General features: G+C 50.7%; 7 protein-coding genes across 7 annotated transcripts; 4 read left to right on the plus strand and 3 right to left on the minus strand.

The window, feature by feature from the left end:
* Window positions 1-63: 63 nt before the first annotated feature.
* On the plus strand, window positions 64-1,693 carry BDR25DRAFT_359598 (uncharacterized protein; the record flags this gene model as incomplete). Its single annotated transcript, XM_033696115.1, has 9 exons — window positions 64-110; window positions 142-201; window positions 242-599; window positions 623-690; window positions 742-1,056; window positions 1,097-1,240; window positions 1,298-1,413; window positions 1,472-1,545; window positions 1,598-1,693. The coding sequence occupies 9 exons, from the start codon at window positions 64-66 to the stop codon at window positions 1,691-1,693; spliced, it is 1,278 nt and encodes a 425-aa protein (XP_033543074.1).
* A 1,581-nt stretch (window positions 1,694-3,274) lies between these two features.
* Window positions 3,275-4,124, minus strand: BDR25DRAFT_317653 (uncharacterized protein; the record flags this gene model as incomplete). The annotated part of the gene is made up of 2 exons (XM_033691688.1): window positions 3,275-3,729; window positions 3,776-4,124. 2 exons carry the CDS (start codon window positions 4,122-4,124, stop codon window positions 3,275-3,277), a joined length of 804 nt encoding a protein of 267 aa, XP_033543075.1.
* Window positions 4,125-5,132: 1,008 nt separating this feature from the next.
* On the plus strand, window positions 5,133-6,429 carry BDR25DRAFT_237190 (uncharacterized protein; the record flags this gene model as incomplete). Its single annotated transcript, XM_033685577.1, has 3 exons — window positions 5,133-5,218; window positions 5,418-6,174; window positions 6,241-6,429. Coding segments are annotated over 3 exons (1,032 nt in total), but the record flags the coding sequence as incomplete, so codon positions are not given.
* Window positions 6,430-6,923: 494 nt separating this feature from the next.
* Window positions 6,924-8,762, plus strand: BDR25DRAFT_76790 (uncharacterized protein). Its single transcript, XM_033699009.1, has 2 exons — window positions 6,924-7,780; window positions 7,841-8,762. The coding sequence occupies exons 1-2, from the start codon at window positions 6,958-6,960 to the stop codon at window positions 8,557-8,559; spliced, it is 1,542 nt and encodes a 513-aa protein (XP_033543077.1). The 5' UTR covers window positions 6,924-6,957; the 3' UTR covers window positions 8,560-8,762.
* BDR25DRAFT_268651 (carboxypeptidase Y-like protein A) lies at window positions 8,755-11,026 on the minus strand. The gene is made up of 2 exons (XM_033687123.1): window positions 10,174-11,026; window positions 8,755-10,121 (listed from the first exon to the last, which is right to left on the minus strand). The coding sequence occupies exons 1-2, from the start codon at window positions 10,646-10,648 to the stop codon at window positions 8,965-8,967; spliced, it is 1,632 nt and encodes a 543-aa protein (XP_033543078.1). The 5' UTR covers window positions 10,649-11,026; the 3' UTR covers window positions 8,755-8,964.
* Window positions 11,027-11,187: 161 nt separating this feature from the next.
* Window positions 11,188-12,266, plus strand: BDR25DRAFT_293618 (upf0023 family protein). The gene is made up of 2 exons (XM_033688734.1): window positions 11,188-11,333; window positions 11,396-12,266. The coding sequence occupies exons 1-2, from the start codon at window positions 11,261-11,263 to the stop codon at window positions 12,247-12,249; spliced, it is 927 nt and encodes a 308-aa protein (XP_033543079.1). The 5' UTR covers window positions 11,188-11,260; the 3' UTR covers window positions 12,250-12,266.
* A 1,104-nt stretch (window positions 12,267-13,370) lies between these two features.
* On the minus strand, window positions 13,371-14,123 carry BDR25DRAFT_395768 (uncharacterized protein; the record flags this gene model as incomplete). The annotated part of the gene is made up of 5 exons (XM_033698397.1): window positions 13,371-13,530; window positions 13,560-13,682; window positions 13,711-13,865; window positions 13,896-13,970; window positions 14,000-14,123. 5 exons carry the CDS (start codon window positions 14,121-14,123, stop codon window positions 13,510-13,512), a joined length of 498 nt encoding a protein of 165 aa, XP_033543080.1. The 3' UTR covers window positions 13,371-13,509.
* Between the last annotated feature and the right edge of the window lie 151 nt (window positions 14,124-14,274).

Here is a 14,274-nt window from a genome sequence, read left to right on the forward strand (position 1 = left end):
TGGTTTTGTTGAAAGACCCATCGCTGGCGTATTTAATTGATGAAGCAATATAGCAACTGTAAAATGGAATCCGCATCCATTTTGCTTTCCGATCAGCCTGGTATCTTGCGGTAAATCCACCCTCTTCCAATAATTGCGAAGACAAATCCACTCGCCTCAATATCCGGGTGTACGAAGAATTGCAGTGACGTTGCTTAAATCGTCGTGATTAGCCGATTGGAATGATGCCATGATAAAATAGCCGTCCACCCCAGAAACAGCACGTGGGTGCATGGGTTCTAAATGCGTCAATCTCCAAAATCGGATTACTCAGCTCTGAACACCTGCCAAACCCTGTTGCCGTGTTTCTTGTCCGATGCTGTTACCATGTGTGCTCCAGTGCCCGTTGCCGTGATTGTTCTCCGATGCTTCAACAGCGTTTCACCGTTCTTAAATTCTTCTCCACACTTTATAGAGTTCTCCAATTTCCCCCTCACAATCCCCACAAACTTGAATTAGGTTTTCGAGAGTGGAAGCAAGAGTGGAGGCAGCAGGGTGGGAGCAGGAGGGTAGTCTCTCAAATTAGAGGCATGTTCATTCGCAAACGGAGTTTAGGAAAGGTTTCCCGGGACCTAGAGCCTAGAACATACACTTGCGTTCGTGGATCGCCAATGTCCATTCAGAAACGACTGTAGGCAAATTCACAGTCTTGTAATGAAAGGATCAATAAAAACATTTGGTGCCTAAAGGAAATAAACGCAGTGACGATAAGAGGTGGGAAAGGTCGACACTGTACGTGGACTGTGTGGCTATTGCTACAATGAATTCTCTGGCTGGGCTGTTGACATCTCAAGCTGTAGCTACCACAAGTCGACTTGGTACTGAAACAACCGATTTATACAACATGCCCATAACCCTCCGCATGTTGGTGATTTCGAAGATACTGAAAATATCTCGGTACCCGAGTTTGGAATATAGATGCAGGCATAGTTCTTATAACTTGTTTGAGGAAGGATCACCATCATATAATCTGGCAGGGCCCATAAATATGCGTGTCAAAGAAGCCATAAGAGAGTCGTATTCATAAATAGGGTTGAAGACGGAGCCGTGGCAAGAGAAAGAAGGTTCAAGCTGGTTGTGGTGTTGCCTTCAATCTCCGTGCCTTGAGAGAGGATAGGATAAAGCTCCAAGCTCGAAATAAAGATAAGCAGAATGGCGGGCAGCCCCACAAGGGCACCATTGGGAAAGAGGTTGCACGAAGGTATTTCGCCGGCTTGAAATAAATGTATCACGAATTATCGGGACTTGCAGCCCCAAGTTTGAGAAAGATCCTTCGCAAGCAGCTTCCCGGTATCAAATGCCGGGTATCAAGATATCTAGAATGGTCGTCGGAATACTATCAGTATTTTCAACTAGTGGAGGATGAGCAAAACGGTAGGGTCGAGAGGCTCGCTAGGGCTTGAGGTTAAATATCTCCAAACGGTGGTGGCAGCTTTAGCTGACAGTTTTTACGAATGTATGCACCGAGCCCTCGATATGGCACATAGAGTCCTGGCGGTCCAATTTGTAATCATTGTTTCTGCAACCTCTCAATTCGAGAGAGACACGGGTATATTAGGCGCTTAAGGAGTACGTTATTCATATCCAGCAATTCATGTACTCAGAGCTTACTAATCTTTCCAATGCCTCTTTCGCTTTCCGCGAATTCTCGTAAAGAGTGTAGTTAATTCTCATTATTTAGTGCTTTCCGGTGGTGGTCTGTATTTTTGCAACCGTTCTTTAAGAGTATCGCTCTTATCCAACATTTCCTATAATGTAGGCGGTATGGAAAACCCCAGTCTTTTGCGGTACAAATTATACGACAATAACCTCTGAGGGGATAATCTCTGAGAGGATAACCGCTCGCGGCGAGAGTAGCTAAAATAAACATCTTGTCAGCAAGGCTTTCTGTGTCACGCCGGACGCATCCAAATAGTAGCACAATCCCTAGTGTTCATCAGGGTGAGGTTAGGTGAGCTGCACCACCTAGGCACCATTGAATACCCAGATTATGGGGTGAGGCTGAACTGAAGTACCCATGGATTTTATTTTTGTCCCATCTCCGCAGTTTAAATGTATTTATATCATTTCCTTTATCTCCTACCAGTTGATAGCCACGCCAGAAATTTGTGCCATCGCGTGAGAACTGCATGATGAATCAGGGACTTGTCAGTTTACGCAGTCTGCATTGCAGTTTTTCTCATCCAGTAATCTGATGATAGCCTCAGCAATTTTAGGGGCTTCTTCCAACGCAGAGCTATGCACCTTGTACAAAACAAACCTTAGAAAAGGAGGCTACGTTTGGAAGAGCAAAGACCTCGTAAACGATCCATCCTGCACAAAGCAGATGCTTCTGTCGCACGTGAAACTGGTTCACGTGACCTGGCGCAGGGTGAATGTGGGTCCTTCACCTCACACCCTTTCCCTGTTTAGGACTAGCGCTCTTTTAGCTACTATATATTTACCTCTGAGCTCTCTCGAGCTCTAGAGACCTTACACCACACCTCAATATACCTAGGTCGTCTCTCAATACCTAATTGACTACTCCATGCCCTCCACCATCAATCAGCTCTAACTCTGCGATAACTTCGGACCAGCTCGGAAGCATATCCTTGAAAACTGTCAGATCGTAGCAGCAACGGCTAAAAACAGGACTTGCGGGAACTGGGAGACCATCTAATTGCGAAGACAGGAACGCAATATAGTGGGTTGGCCACAGAGGCATCAGTTATACGTCCTCGCGTAGTGACTGGCATTGGTCGCGATCTTTCAACTTTCTGCCTCCTGCTTCTTCTTGTTTACTTTCTCTGTCATCGCAACTCTGCCATAAAGCAGGCAATCGAGGCCTCTCTATTAGAACGATCCCATGCTAGGTCGGAATCCCGCCTTTGGTGTGGCGGAGTGGGATCGAGGGCCCATCCTCGAGCAAACATTTGGCGGCCATCTTGTGAGATATTTCCTACTTTCATGAAGGAAGCTCTATATCGAGAAATCCGAGCTCGCATTAGATCCCAGAAGAGCATGCAGCAAACGGCCTAGAAAATCGAGAAACGAGACCGATTCTCGAAGGGTAGACATAGTTTCTCAATCCGAGAGGTTTCTGTACACCCCTCCAGTCCGAGTTACATATTAAACCTGCATTATCGTAAGAATTTGCACGCCGTCCAGTTGGGGATTGGACATACTTCTAAAACCTTCACCTACCTTCAAAGATCCACTGATACTAGAATTACTTTCCAAACTCTGCTCAAGGCTTCTACCTCGATGTTTGCGTCCCTTCAAGTTCATGCACAGCTCGAAATTCATCCTTCCTCCGCGTATCTAACTCCACATGTTCCTGGTCACCAATCTCAACAGGGGGAGGTTTTAGTTTTGGCTCATCGTGCTTCATCTCATAAACATTCGGGCCAGGCCATGTGGCTTCATGGATAGATTCGCTGGCGGTCGCTAGCTCAATCAGTCCCGATTGTTTCCGTTTCCTAGATCTGAAGATCATGAATGCGGCTATTATGAGCGCAATGACGGCGGTTGGGACACTGATTCCTACGGCGATGGCAGCCACATGACTATCGCTCCTGGATGAGGCGCTTGGTAGAGGTGATGACGTGGCGGTGATGTATACGGTAACGGGGCCTGAGGCTGGGGAAGCGGTAGGCGTGGAAGCTATTGCAGATTGAGCGGCGGACGATGGCGTGGTTGAGGTTGGCATTCCTTTCGAACGTTAGCTGAGCGACATCTGTAGAAACTCTTGACATACCTGAAGTTTGTGCCGCAACTTGTCCCAACTGGCAGTAACTACTGAAGACCTCCAGAGCCGTCGTATTCTGTGATGGATCACTGGTGCATGCCGTCGACACGTGCTTCCCAATCATGCTGCTAAACTTCGCCGAACTTTCGTAACAGAAGCAAGCCCATGATGTAGTCTTAGAGCCATCACCACATCCATATGCCATATCGCGTACGATAGTTGAGACTTCTAGCTCGGCACAAGTAGCGAGAAGTGAATACTCCGGGATCGTGTTGATGAAAATCCTCGTTGGACCAGACGCGACCGCCACGGCTGTCGTGATGAGGAACAGAACGGATCGAATCCATAATAAATTCATAGTGAATGAGGAAGTCCTCAATTGCCAGAAACTATGTACCATGAACAGGCTCGCATGCGTGTAGAAGAAATCGGGGCAAACAGAGGGGTACAGAAAGCAAACGTTCGTTCAACCTCGGGCAGAAAAGCTCCTGTTTTGCTCCACCAGTCAACCAGGACGCTCCTGAAATCTTTTACTGCGGGATTCTCTATGGAGCGGTCCAAACCAATATCCCAGCTCGAACCACCACCAGCTGAATAAAAAACTGGAAATAGGAGGAAATTAGCTAAACCAAACGCCATCAGCGGCTGACCAAACTGCAGAACTTGGAAGGCTGCAAAGTAATAATCCAGGGAGTTATGCGTAAGTGGTGGTGGAGGTCAGGATACTCGCAGTATGCTGCCATTTTGGGCATGCTTGGGTGTGGGGGCGAGTGAGGCGGGAGGGGTCGAACGCAGCGCAGTTAACCAATGGTAGGTTAGTGCTAATCTCCTTGACCGGGCCTTGCGCAATCTAAGAACACCTTCCCATGAGCGCCTTAAAGGAACTGAAAATGGATTGCATTGTGCGAAAGCAAAGCAGTTGATCGACAGCCTGAAAGGTTCTCTTGATTTTGTCTCCTCTCTCGTACCAACGCCGCGTCGGCATGTCTCGTAAACTAAACATTGGAAAGTTGAAAATGCCATCGTGGAAACCCGGGAACAAAAATAAGTGTCCTATTTTGTAAGAACGGACGGGCGCGTGTCTCAGCCGAGTGAGCATCCAATTTTGACCCGCTGTCCGTAGTTTGGTGAAATATTGATGCCACAGCAACGTGACTTCAGTGTAAGATGGGGGTTTGGCCCCAGACAATGCAACATCTGGCGAACTGGGTTTCAGTCGTCCGCCAAAGCACACTGAGAATAGTTTGCTCCTGGTTATTGAAACATTCGACATGTGGGGGCTAAACCTTACCGCACTATTGTAGTCGCCTTCACAACTACATCCTCCCTTGCTTTTTCTAACTTGCAACAGGAAACTTCAAAATAATTCGCTGGAAGCAATGAGTATTTTCTACACGCACTTCCTGCCACTGACCAGCAGGTGTATGTCGAAACACTAGCTGGATGGGGTGTGTAGGTTATCCGGTTGTGGGGAGAGTCCAATCTCGTTGGCGTTCATCTCGTATCGCTGTATGCAGGTACAAAGCAGTTGAGGTGGGGCGGTGTCACCTGCAGGAACAAAAGAATTGAGCCTCCCCTTTCTCATGTTGTGGCTTTGGGGGCTCTGGGAATTACAGTGAACCACTTCACCGAACCGATGGTGTGAGGAGAGACTTTCAGGAGTGCTAACCGGTGTTCTAGTAACGTATACTGATGGAGGCTGTCTCAAAGGAAGCACCGATGTTCTGGTTGTTCCACCGCTGGAGAGCATGGTCGGAACTTACGACACAACTGTGCTCACCGCGCTAGATGATACGTTGAAGATTCTCAGCAGCAACGGTATCAAGGCAATCATCTCGCCACACAACGCGAACTCGTTGACTGGAGACGAAAGATGCGACGCGTATTGCAAAAAGTTCACCAACGCGTCGACGGTTTACTCTTCTGCTGAGGCTAAAGCAGACTACGATAACAGACTTGCGGCCATCTTGTCGTACGAATCGCCGAACTTCGGGAAACAGTGGAGAGACTTACGTGACGTGATTCTGGCCTTCAACTTACAGAACGAGCCGTTGATCAAGCAGAACGACAAGTTGAGCGCCAATGATCCAGATGACTGGCTATGGGGACGGGCAGGGGTGCTCCGTGGTCTCCTGGGAGCTTCCGATACCAAAGTAGCCACTGGTGGTATCGGGGGTTCTCAGTACTGCTGCGACAAGATCCACCAGTCTAATCTCCTCACAAAGGCTTTGGAATATGATGCAATCGACATAATGAGCGTACACGGATACATTAATAAGGCGTCTGATTGGGCCTACTTCATAACGGGAGAGCAATCAATCCTTGCCCAAGCAAATATCGCCGGGGAGCATGTGACGGTGGAGGAGCGGGGAGTGAGTACTAGTTATCAAGATGACTTCGACATTCAAGTCGACTTTTTCAATGGTGCCGGAATCCCATGAGTAAGCTAGAAAATTCGGGAAGGGTGAATAAAGCTGACGGCGCTCGAGGTGTACTGGCAAGTGGTCCCGGGCTTGGACGCATCTCAGGAGGGATCTCCCTCAGACTGTGGGTATGATAGATACGAGATTGGTGTAAACAGTTCCAAGGGTGATATTGCCAGTGCGGTAGCGGCAGCAAATGCAGCTAGAGCAAACCAGAGCTGGGATGGATATGTGTACTGATACGTCCGGGAGGTCTTTTTTGTCTGCGTCATTCGAATGAAAATTCGTAGATTAGACCGTTGGTGGCTTCACTGTGCGTCAAGGTATATGCGGTGAAGATGCCGATCCTAGTACTAGGAAGGGGCCGGCTAAGGATGACAGTATTGCTCAGACATAACACGGGAAAGGCTAAGAGCTGCAATGACGATGATCGTTTGAGTGTCATTATGCACCATTCCAACATGTTACTGGGGTCAAAGTACTTATTCCGTGTTGAGGGGCCTCAATTGTTAGCACAGCCCACGAAAATGGGATAAAGAAGAGAGGTTATGAAATGTAAAAGGGCCAGATTTGAGTGATGGTGGTCATGCTCAGATGATAGTCGAAAGAGTGATGGATATAGGCGGCGAATGAAGGAAGATTGAGATGGCCACGACCACGGAGAATTCCTTCCTCCGTTCCGGCTTAGCAAAGGCCTTTCATAGTCGGGTCATGGCTCCCACCTCGAGAGCTTTCCGGTGACCTCCCTCCAAGGTTCCTTAATCCAAAATGAGGTCTCCTTATACCTGCAATCGGTGCCTAACCGTCCTACGCACTTCGAGACCCCAATTGCGCCCGCTTCCCTTTCGCTCCAGCCCACAAAGCCTCCCGTCACAGCGGCCTCATTCCACCAAAACCCCCCCCGCGACTCCAAAGCTCGCCCTCCCCCGCCGAAATGTCTCTTCCTCTGCGATACAGAAATTCGAGAAGCCATTTGAACCGTATGAATATATCGATCCCGAGGGTATTACCCGCAAACTCGTACTTAACGAAGACAACCTATTCCACTCATTTACACATTCACCCATCCCCGAGATACGCAAACGAGCAGCCTTCATGCGGCAACATGCATACTGTCCGCACCCCTCGCACAAGCCGACACGCACGCCGCACAGTCCTGTCGATCTTGAATCACGCAAGTCGTCTGAGACCGGTACGCCGCCTGCACACGTGAATTTCGAATGTCCCGACTGCGGGGTTCCTGTATATTGCTGTGAAGAACACTGGGCGGACGACTACGAAGCGCATTTAGAAGTCTGCGATATCATGAAGGAGGTCAACGAAGACGACCACGATCTCCGCAGCGGGCGGTTTTTCAAGGAGTTCCTGTTCGCTGAGCCGCAGATGGAGGAGATTCTGGTGAACATGACGAGCTGGGATTCGTATCTGTATACGCGGGATTACGATGCGTTGAATGAGGATCGCGAGATGCGGCAGGCGACAGCGCTGTTGACGTATCCGATGACGATTGCGAGTGTGATACATGAATTGAGTCCGTATAGCATCCGGAGAGAGAAACGGTTAACGCCGGAAGGGCTGAAGAGCTTCAGCGGTACGTCTATCGAACTCCCCTACGATTTCCCCTCCCCTGTAATGCTAAACCCATCCCAAGCACTCCGCCACTCCCTCCACCCCCCCCGAACCGGCGGCGGCGATACGTGGAACAACCCACGCCTCGCCCCACCCTCCGTCCGCATCTTCATCCTCGGCGCGCGCGCCGAATCCTCTCTTCCGCGAGAGACTTGGATGCAAATGGCCTACCTGTTCCACCGGGTACAATTCTCCCTACACTTCATCGGTCCCGAAGCCATGGTCGGCCGCGAAAATGAACTTCCTTTACCCGACCGCACACCGCTAAACCCCTTCGGTGCCGTAGTGGAAGACCGCATCAGCAACGCCATGAAAATCAGCACATATGTAGAATACTACCACACTTTGCACAAAACGGGGTATTTCTACCCCTACGACCCATATTTTGACTGCTTCGTCCTATTTCACCCTGGTTTCGGAAACCCGGTGAGCATGCATGAATGGGCGGAAACACTGCCGCTGCTGCTCGAAACGAAATGCCCGATTATTGCAACGGGATACTCGCCATGGGATATGAAGCAAGATGTTGATTATCTGGAGAAGAGGTTTGGAAATGAGATGGATATGCTGCTGAAGCCAGATGAGAATCTGTTTAGGAGTTTGAGGTGGGATTTGAATGACTATGATCCCCATGATATTACGTGTAGTAATTGGGGAGTCTATGCGTTTAGGGGAAAGAGATATGAGACGACGAAGAAGGAGGATGTGAGGGAAGAAGAGGGCAGTGAGAGGACGGAGTGAGCAGCTGGATGAGTGGAGATGAGCGTGTACTACATATATGTATCATATTGTGTACATCTACGATTGCGGAACATGCCACTTCATGAGGGCTTGCGTATTCGAAAGAATTGACCTACTCTAGTGATGTGTCAGAGGGGCGAAAGGCTACTGGGTGGACATATGAAAGGTCATAACAGGCAAAAGGATCATGCAGAGGGAGTCATCAGAGTTTACTTTCTGTGACAGGTGCCCATTCCATATCTAGTCCTTAAGAATAGGGTGCAGTCTGCTATTATACAATGCGTCCCATCCAACCGAAACATCACTTGCTGGCTTGTAACCGTACATGACAGTCTCACTAATATCACATCACAACAACTAGCTCATCCTAACCTCCCTCTCACAGCAACGCCGATTCACATGAGCTCACACCCACCATTCTCCAGCCAACCACCTGTTCAACATATCAGCCGACGCCGCGGGCTGGTCATACGGAACCATATGGCCACCTGCATGCAGTCTCATGAAGGTGAAGTTTCCACTGCTCTTGACCTGGCCAATCTTGTCACCGTTTCCGCCAAGAAGAAGGTCCTCCATCTCGGCCTTAGCATAGTTCTTCTGGCCAGGCCACTCGAGAGCCTCAGTCCAAGCCTTGTTGCCAAGCCAATTGCAGATGTAGTCGGCGTCACCTGCATAGACGAGAACAGGGATTTGCTCAAGGAGGCCAGGGACGACGTGATGGTATGGCTTCATCCAATCGCCCTGGAGCAGGAAGTTACGGTTGATGTCGAAGTTACAGCTGTCATACGAGTCGACTTCAGCACCAACAGCTTTCATGACTTCCTTGTTGTTGAGATATGAGCTGATCCAGTCAATCTCATCATAGCAGAGATCGTTGTTGCCGCAGGGACGTCGGACATCATAGACGTTCTGTCCGGTGCGCTGGTACGGGCCGATCATGGCATTGTTGCAGTAAATGGAGGCAGGGACACAAGTCCAGACCGACTCAGAGTTGTAGCAGTTCTCGATGAGGTTGGCACAGCGGGGGTATGCATTCTCCATAGATTGGCAGGTGCTCTCATCTAGAACCGCGGGCCAGCCTCCCTCTCCACAGGCCATAGGCTTGTAGTATTCGTATTGGGTCAGTCCATCGGTGAGACCGTTACCGATGAGGACGGACTGGAGGTTGATGTTACGCTTCTTGTGGGATAGGATTTCAGAGGCAAATACGGGAATGTAGTGTCCAGCATACGACTCGCCAGAGATGTGGAAGCTCTGCTCGGCGTACTCAGGGAATTGCTTGAAGAAGAGGGTGAGAAGAGCATAGACATCCTTGCCAGCCGCGACCGTGTTGCTCACAGAGCCGCCGCTATAGGAATATCCGACGTTGACGGGCTGGTCAAGGAAGATGACGGATGCATTGGCATTCCATGAGAAGTCGTTGTACTTGACCTTGCCGGACTTGGTGACGGACGAGGGGCCAAGTTCCATGAACAAGCCCATGAGGGAGGAGCATCCCGGGCCACCATTGAGCCAGAGAACCACAGGGTCATTCTTGGGGTCATTGCGCGACTCGAAGAACCCTGAAACAACGTCGGCGAAGGAATCAGGTGATGCGGATAGTCGAGTACTCACAGTAGAAGAGATGCTTATCCTCCTCCTCGTCATCGAGATAGCCGGAGTACTGCTTAACCTTGTCGACGCCGAGCGAGCTCGGGTCAACACTCTTCACCCTGAGGTTGTAGTTCTCGAGCTTGCCATCAATCTCCCGCTCCTTCTCGCCCTTGGCATTCTCGACCCAGACACTCTGCACCTCAGCGCCCTTGACGATGTGATCCCACTCGTGGTCGCCTTTTCGTGTATGCTTCTTCGGGGTGGAGAAGAAGAAAGCCTTCTCCAAGGATTCGGGGAACATAAGAGCGACTTCATCCCAGATGCGACGAGCTTCGCCGGTGAGCGACTTCAATGACTCTTCCAAATTCTGCAGCGGCTTTGTCCACGACTCGGAGTTGATCTCCTTGTGCTGCTCAGGGAGCTTAAAGATTTGCTGCTGCGGAGCAATGGCTGCAGATGCTGCTCCGATGAGCAGAGCTGAAGTAGCGACCTTCATGGCGGCTTTGTCAACAAGCGACCTAGCGGAGCTTCCGGAGCTCAAGCGCTTGCGATAAGCTGATGATAGTGCGCGCTAGAGGGAATATCAAGTAAAATCAGAGAAAACAAATGAGATTCAGGAGAGATGATCAAGATGAGAGATGAGAGATGAGATGGAAGGTGCAAGTGAAGGGCGAGGTTGATGGGGAGGGCGAGAGGGTTGAGCGGGTTGTCAAGGCAATCATGAGGGCCGACATGACGCAGCGTATCCAGCCACCGCTAGCGCCAAAGTCACAGGACCACCAGCCGCCTTGGCGTTTCACAGCCGGGGTCGGACACGGAAGGTGAGGCGACTCGACTTAACCACCGAGACAGCACCCGAAAGAGAATAAGAAAGGGAGTGAATCGTCGTCGAAATTGCCTTTCACTTGTGTATGCGGCGAGTGACCGCTCTCCGCGACCACAATGATGTTCCTGCATAGCCGAATGTGGCATAGCCCGCTTCACCCCGCAAATCATCCCACCACAAGTTTTCGCATCTCAACACACGAAGGGCCGCCTATATAAGGCCTTGACTGCACTTCTTCACCAGTTCAACATTCCTCTGCAACACCAAAATACAGATTCCGCAATGCCTGTTGGAATCAACCAACCCTCCGGTCAGATCAAACTGACCAACGTCTCGTTGGTGCGTATCAAGAAAGGTACCTCCCCCCCTCTACCCCGCCCCCGCACCGCTCCTGCCCCCGTAACTAACCTGCACCAGGCAAAAAGCGATATGAGATCGCGTGCTACAAGAACAAGGTCCTCGAGTGGCGGAGCGGTGTAGAGAAGGACCTTGACAATGTCCTGCAAATCCCCAACGTCTTCGTCAATGTCAGTAAAGGCCAGGTCGCACCCAAGGCCGACCTCGCCAAATCATTTGGCAACAAGGCAACGACCGATGAGATCATACTCGAGATACTAAACAAGGGCGAGCTCCAGGTGGGGGACAAGGAGCGCCATGCGCAGCTGGACAGAGTTCACCACGAGGTCATTGACATCGTGGCCGGAAAATTAGTTGATCCGAGGACGAAGAGGGTCTACACTACGGGCATGATCGAAAAGGCGCTGGAGCAGCTCAGCTCCCAGTCTGCACAACCCCAGGCAGAGAAGTTGGAAGGCGCGCCCGTCGAGAACCCCGAAGAGAAGGGGAAAGGGAAGGAGCTCCCGAAGTGGACCGGCGTGGTCACCACCAAATCCGCCAAGTCTCAGGCGCTAGATGCGATGAAAGCACTCATTGCCCATCAGCCGATCCCTGTCGCCAGGGCCCGAATGAGGTTGAGAGTCACCTGTCCCACGTCAATTCTAAAGCAGGCTGTCAAGTCAGCTCCCAAGCCCCACAGCTCCGGCGATGCGGAGGATGGGGACAATAAGCCACTGCATGGAACCGTCAAGGACACAATCGTGGGATTTGTGGAGCAAGTCGAGAGTCAGGACGTAACCGGCGATGAGTGGGAGGTGGTGGGATTCGTCGAGCCTGGAGCCTTTAAGGCACTGTCCGAGTTTATTGGAGGGCAGACAAAGGGCCGTGGCAGGGCCGAAGTTCTCGACATGGCCGTCGTACATGAAGACGATTGAATGGAAACACGTCTCTGAACCGAAACACACGACCAATACTCCATTTCACGTGCATGTAAGGGGTTAAGCGGATCGGAAGCCTTAAATGGCTGTCAAGTCTGGCAATGTTCCACACGATAGCACTAACTCCGTGCCTGAGGCTGCAACCCACCCGATCTTGTGGCAGTCAGACTCCCGGTAGAGCTGTTGGCTCACCCATGCAGGGCTCCCACTCTAACTCCGACGCTCTCTTGTCCGTTGATGACAGCATCTCCCTGGTTCAATCTTTCTAGGAGATCTCCATGCTCCTCATTTCGACGCTGTAGCTGCGGCATATTCTGCGCTGCTTCGATCTACCAGTTCCTCGACTGTTGCCCCAGAGTAGCCAGTACAATCAAATCAGATAATCATTCCAGGCTATCGCTAGCGCTTGACCTCGTTCCTGCAAAAGAATACACTTAATTCTTTCCAGCCTGCTGCTTTGCACATTCAGATTGTCACTTGTATTGGCCCCGAAGTGTTCGCTGGTCGCTGCCTTCCCGATGCCCCGCCACAACGACAGCATGGACAGCCTGAGTGGTACCACGATATCTCACTGCACTTCTCTCAAGCTTCGGCACTAATGCACGTCACCTGAAAAGGCTTACTCCGCTGTCCAGCATCATTCGCTCCCAGCCAGTCATGGCCTGACAGGTGTTGCCGAGCTTCAGGCTTAGCGCGGCAATTCAAATCTTGTCCACACCTCACCTTCCCTCACGATGCTTCAACCTCCGATCTAGTGTCACCCCAGAAGAGCGGATATTATTCTCGCTGGTGCTCTAGACTACTGGTTGGATCTCACGCCATCATTTCAAAGAGTGACAACGTCCAAAGGAACCCTTGGATTGACCAATTAGAGCTTGTTCCCTAAATCGAGGTGAGTACCGTCGACTGGCATGTGTTTCTTTCCACTCCGATTTCACTCGACATACCGGGGTCTAGGTTTTCCAACTATCGATATCCTTGACAGTGCTCCGGGGCGCCAGTTCCGCTGCCGATCCTTCCCCACTCATGGCCAGGGCCCTTTTGCCGATGTCAACGGTTACTCAGTGATGTGCTAGTTCCGAATATTTCTCTAGCAAATGCGCTGAGGATTTTGAAACAGTAAAACCAAGGAGACGGTAAACGTATCCTCTCCCAACGAACTGCTCCAACATTTTCGCGTGCTCACCACGAGCTACTCACCGTCAAAAAGATAAGCCAACGCCATCATCTATCAACAGATAATACAGATCACCCCGATTAATTACCCCCATCGCCAATCTCCAACCTCCCACATCACCGGCAGTCACCTCCTCCATCCATTGACCAATCAAATCCCCTTCCCACACACCTCCATCTCCCTCCTTTCGTTTCAACACCCGAACTTCTGCATCTCGTCTTCTGATAATCGCCACCCAAGTCTCCCACATGTGCTACCCATTGGCTGGCACGGACTCCCACAGCCCGATAAGGCGCGCAAGGAAACCTGCTTTTGAGGGCGGAGAGAGCCGGATTTGGGCGCTTGGGGTAGTATAGAAAGATGGGACAGAGCGAGCGCGATAGTGGATCTTGGTGTTTCTGCTCTTCCTCTCTTTTCTTTGTAGTGACAAAGGGGGCTAATTTTGGCAATCATGGGGTCAGCAGACGTGCTCCAGTGTTGTCGCGGGCGTTGAGGACGTAGGATGGTACTTTCTTGGAAGGTAGGTTTGTTTCCGTTCCATCTTCGATCTCTGTCGTTCTTACTTTCCACATCCCTGTCTTTTGGTACCCCCCTTCCCCAACTTCCAGCGTTGTTTTTCAGTCGAAGTGACGGAGCGCGAGTAAGTTGCGTTACGCGGAGGTGCTAGGTGCGCGATTTTCGGGGTCTTTCGCATCCCCCGAGCTTTACGCGCAGAATCAATCATAGTGTCCAGGACACTATCCTATGCGGTAGGTATGGCAAACAGATTCTGATCAGAATGCGCGCCCGATCGGTGATGACTGCTGGTGTCTCGAAGTGTCATGCGTTTGCAACAACGATGGATG

The sequence above is a fragment of the Lindgomyces ingoldianus genome, assembly GCF_010093535.1.
Source record: "Lindgomyces ingoldianus strain ATCC 200398 unplaced genomic scaffold BDR25scaffold_34, whole genome shotgun sequence".
NCBI classification, from domain to species: domain Eukaryota; kingdom Fungi; phylum Ascomycota; class Dothideomycetes; order Pleosporales; family Lindgomycetaceae; genus Lindgomyces; species Lindgomyces ingoldianus.

Excerpts from the sequence above, each read along its gene's own strand:
- BDR25DRAFT_268651 (XM_033687123.1), bottom strand. The coding sequence starts at position 10,648 with ATGAAGGTCGCTACTTCAGCTCTGCTCATCGGAGCAGCATCTGCAGCC. Across the intron at positions 10,122-10,173 it reads GGATAAGCATCTCTTCTACT|GGTTCTTCGAGTCGCGCAAT; the intron begins GTGAGTACTCGA and ends ACGTTGTTTCAG.
- BDR25DRAFT_293618 (XM_033688734.1), top strand. The coding sequence starts at position 11,261 with ATGCCTGTTGGAATCAACCAACCCTCCGGTCAGATCAAACTGACCAAC. Across the intron at positions 11,334-11,395 it reads GTTGGTGCGTATCAAGAAAG|GCAAAAAGCGATATGAGATC; the intron begins GTACCTCCCCCC and ends AACCTGCACCAG.
- BDR25DRAFT_76790 (XM_033699009.1), top strand. The coding sequence starts at position 6,958 with ATGAGGTCTCCTTATACCTGCAATCGGTGCCTAACCGTCCTACGCACT. Across the intron at positions 7,781-7,840 it reads AGGGCTGAAGAGCTTCAGCG|CACTCCGCCACTCCCTCCAC; the intron begins GTACGTCTATCG and ends ACCCATCCCAAG.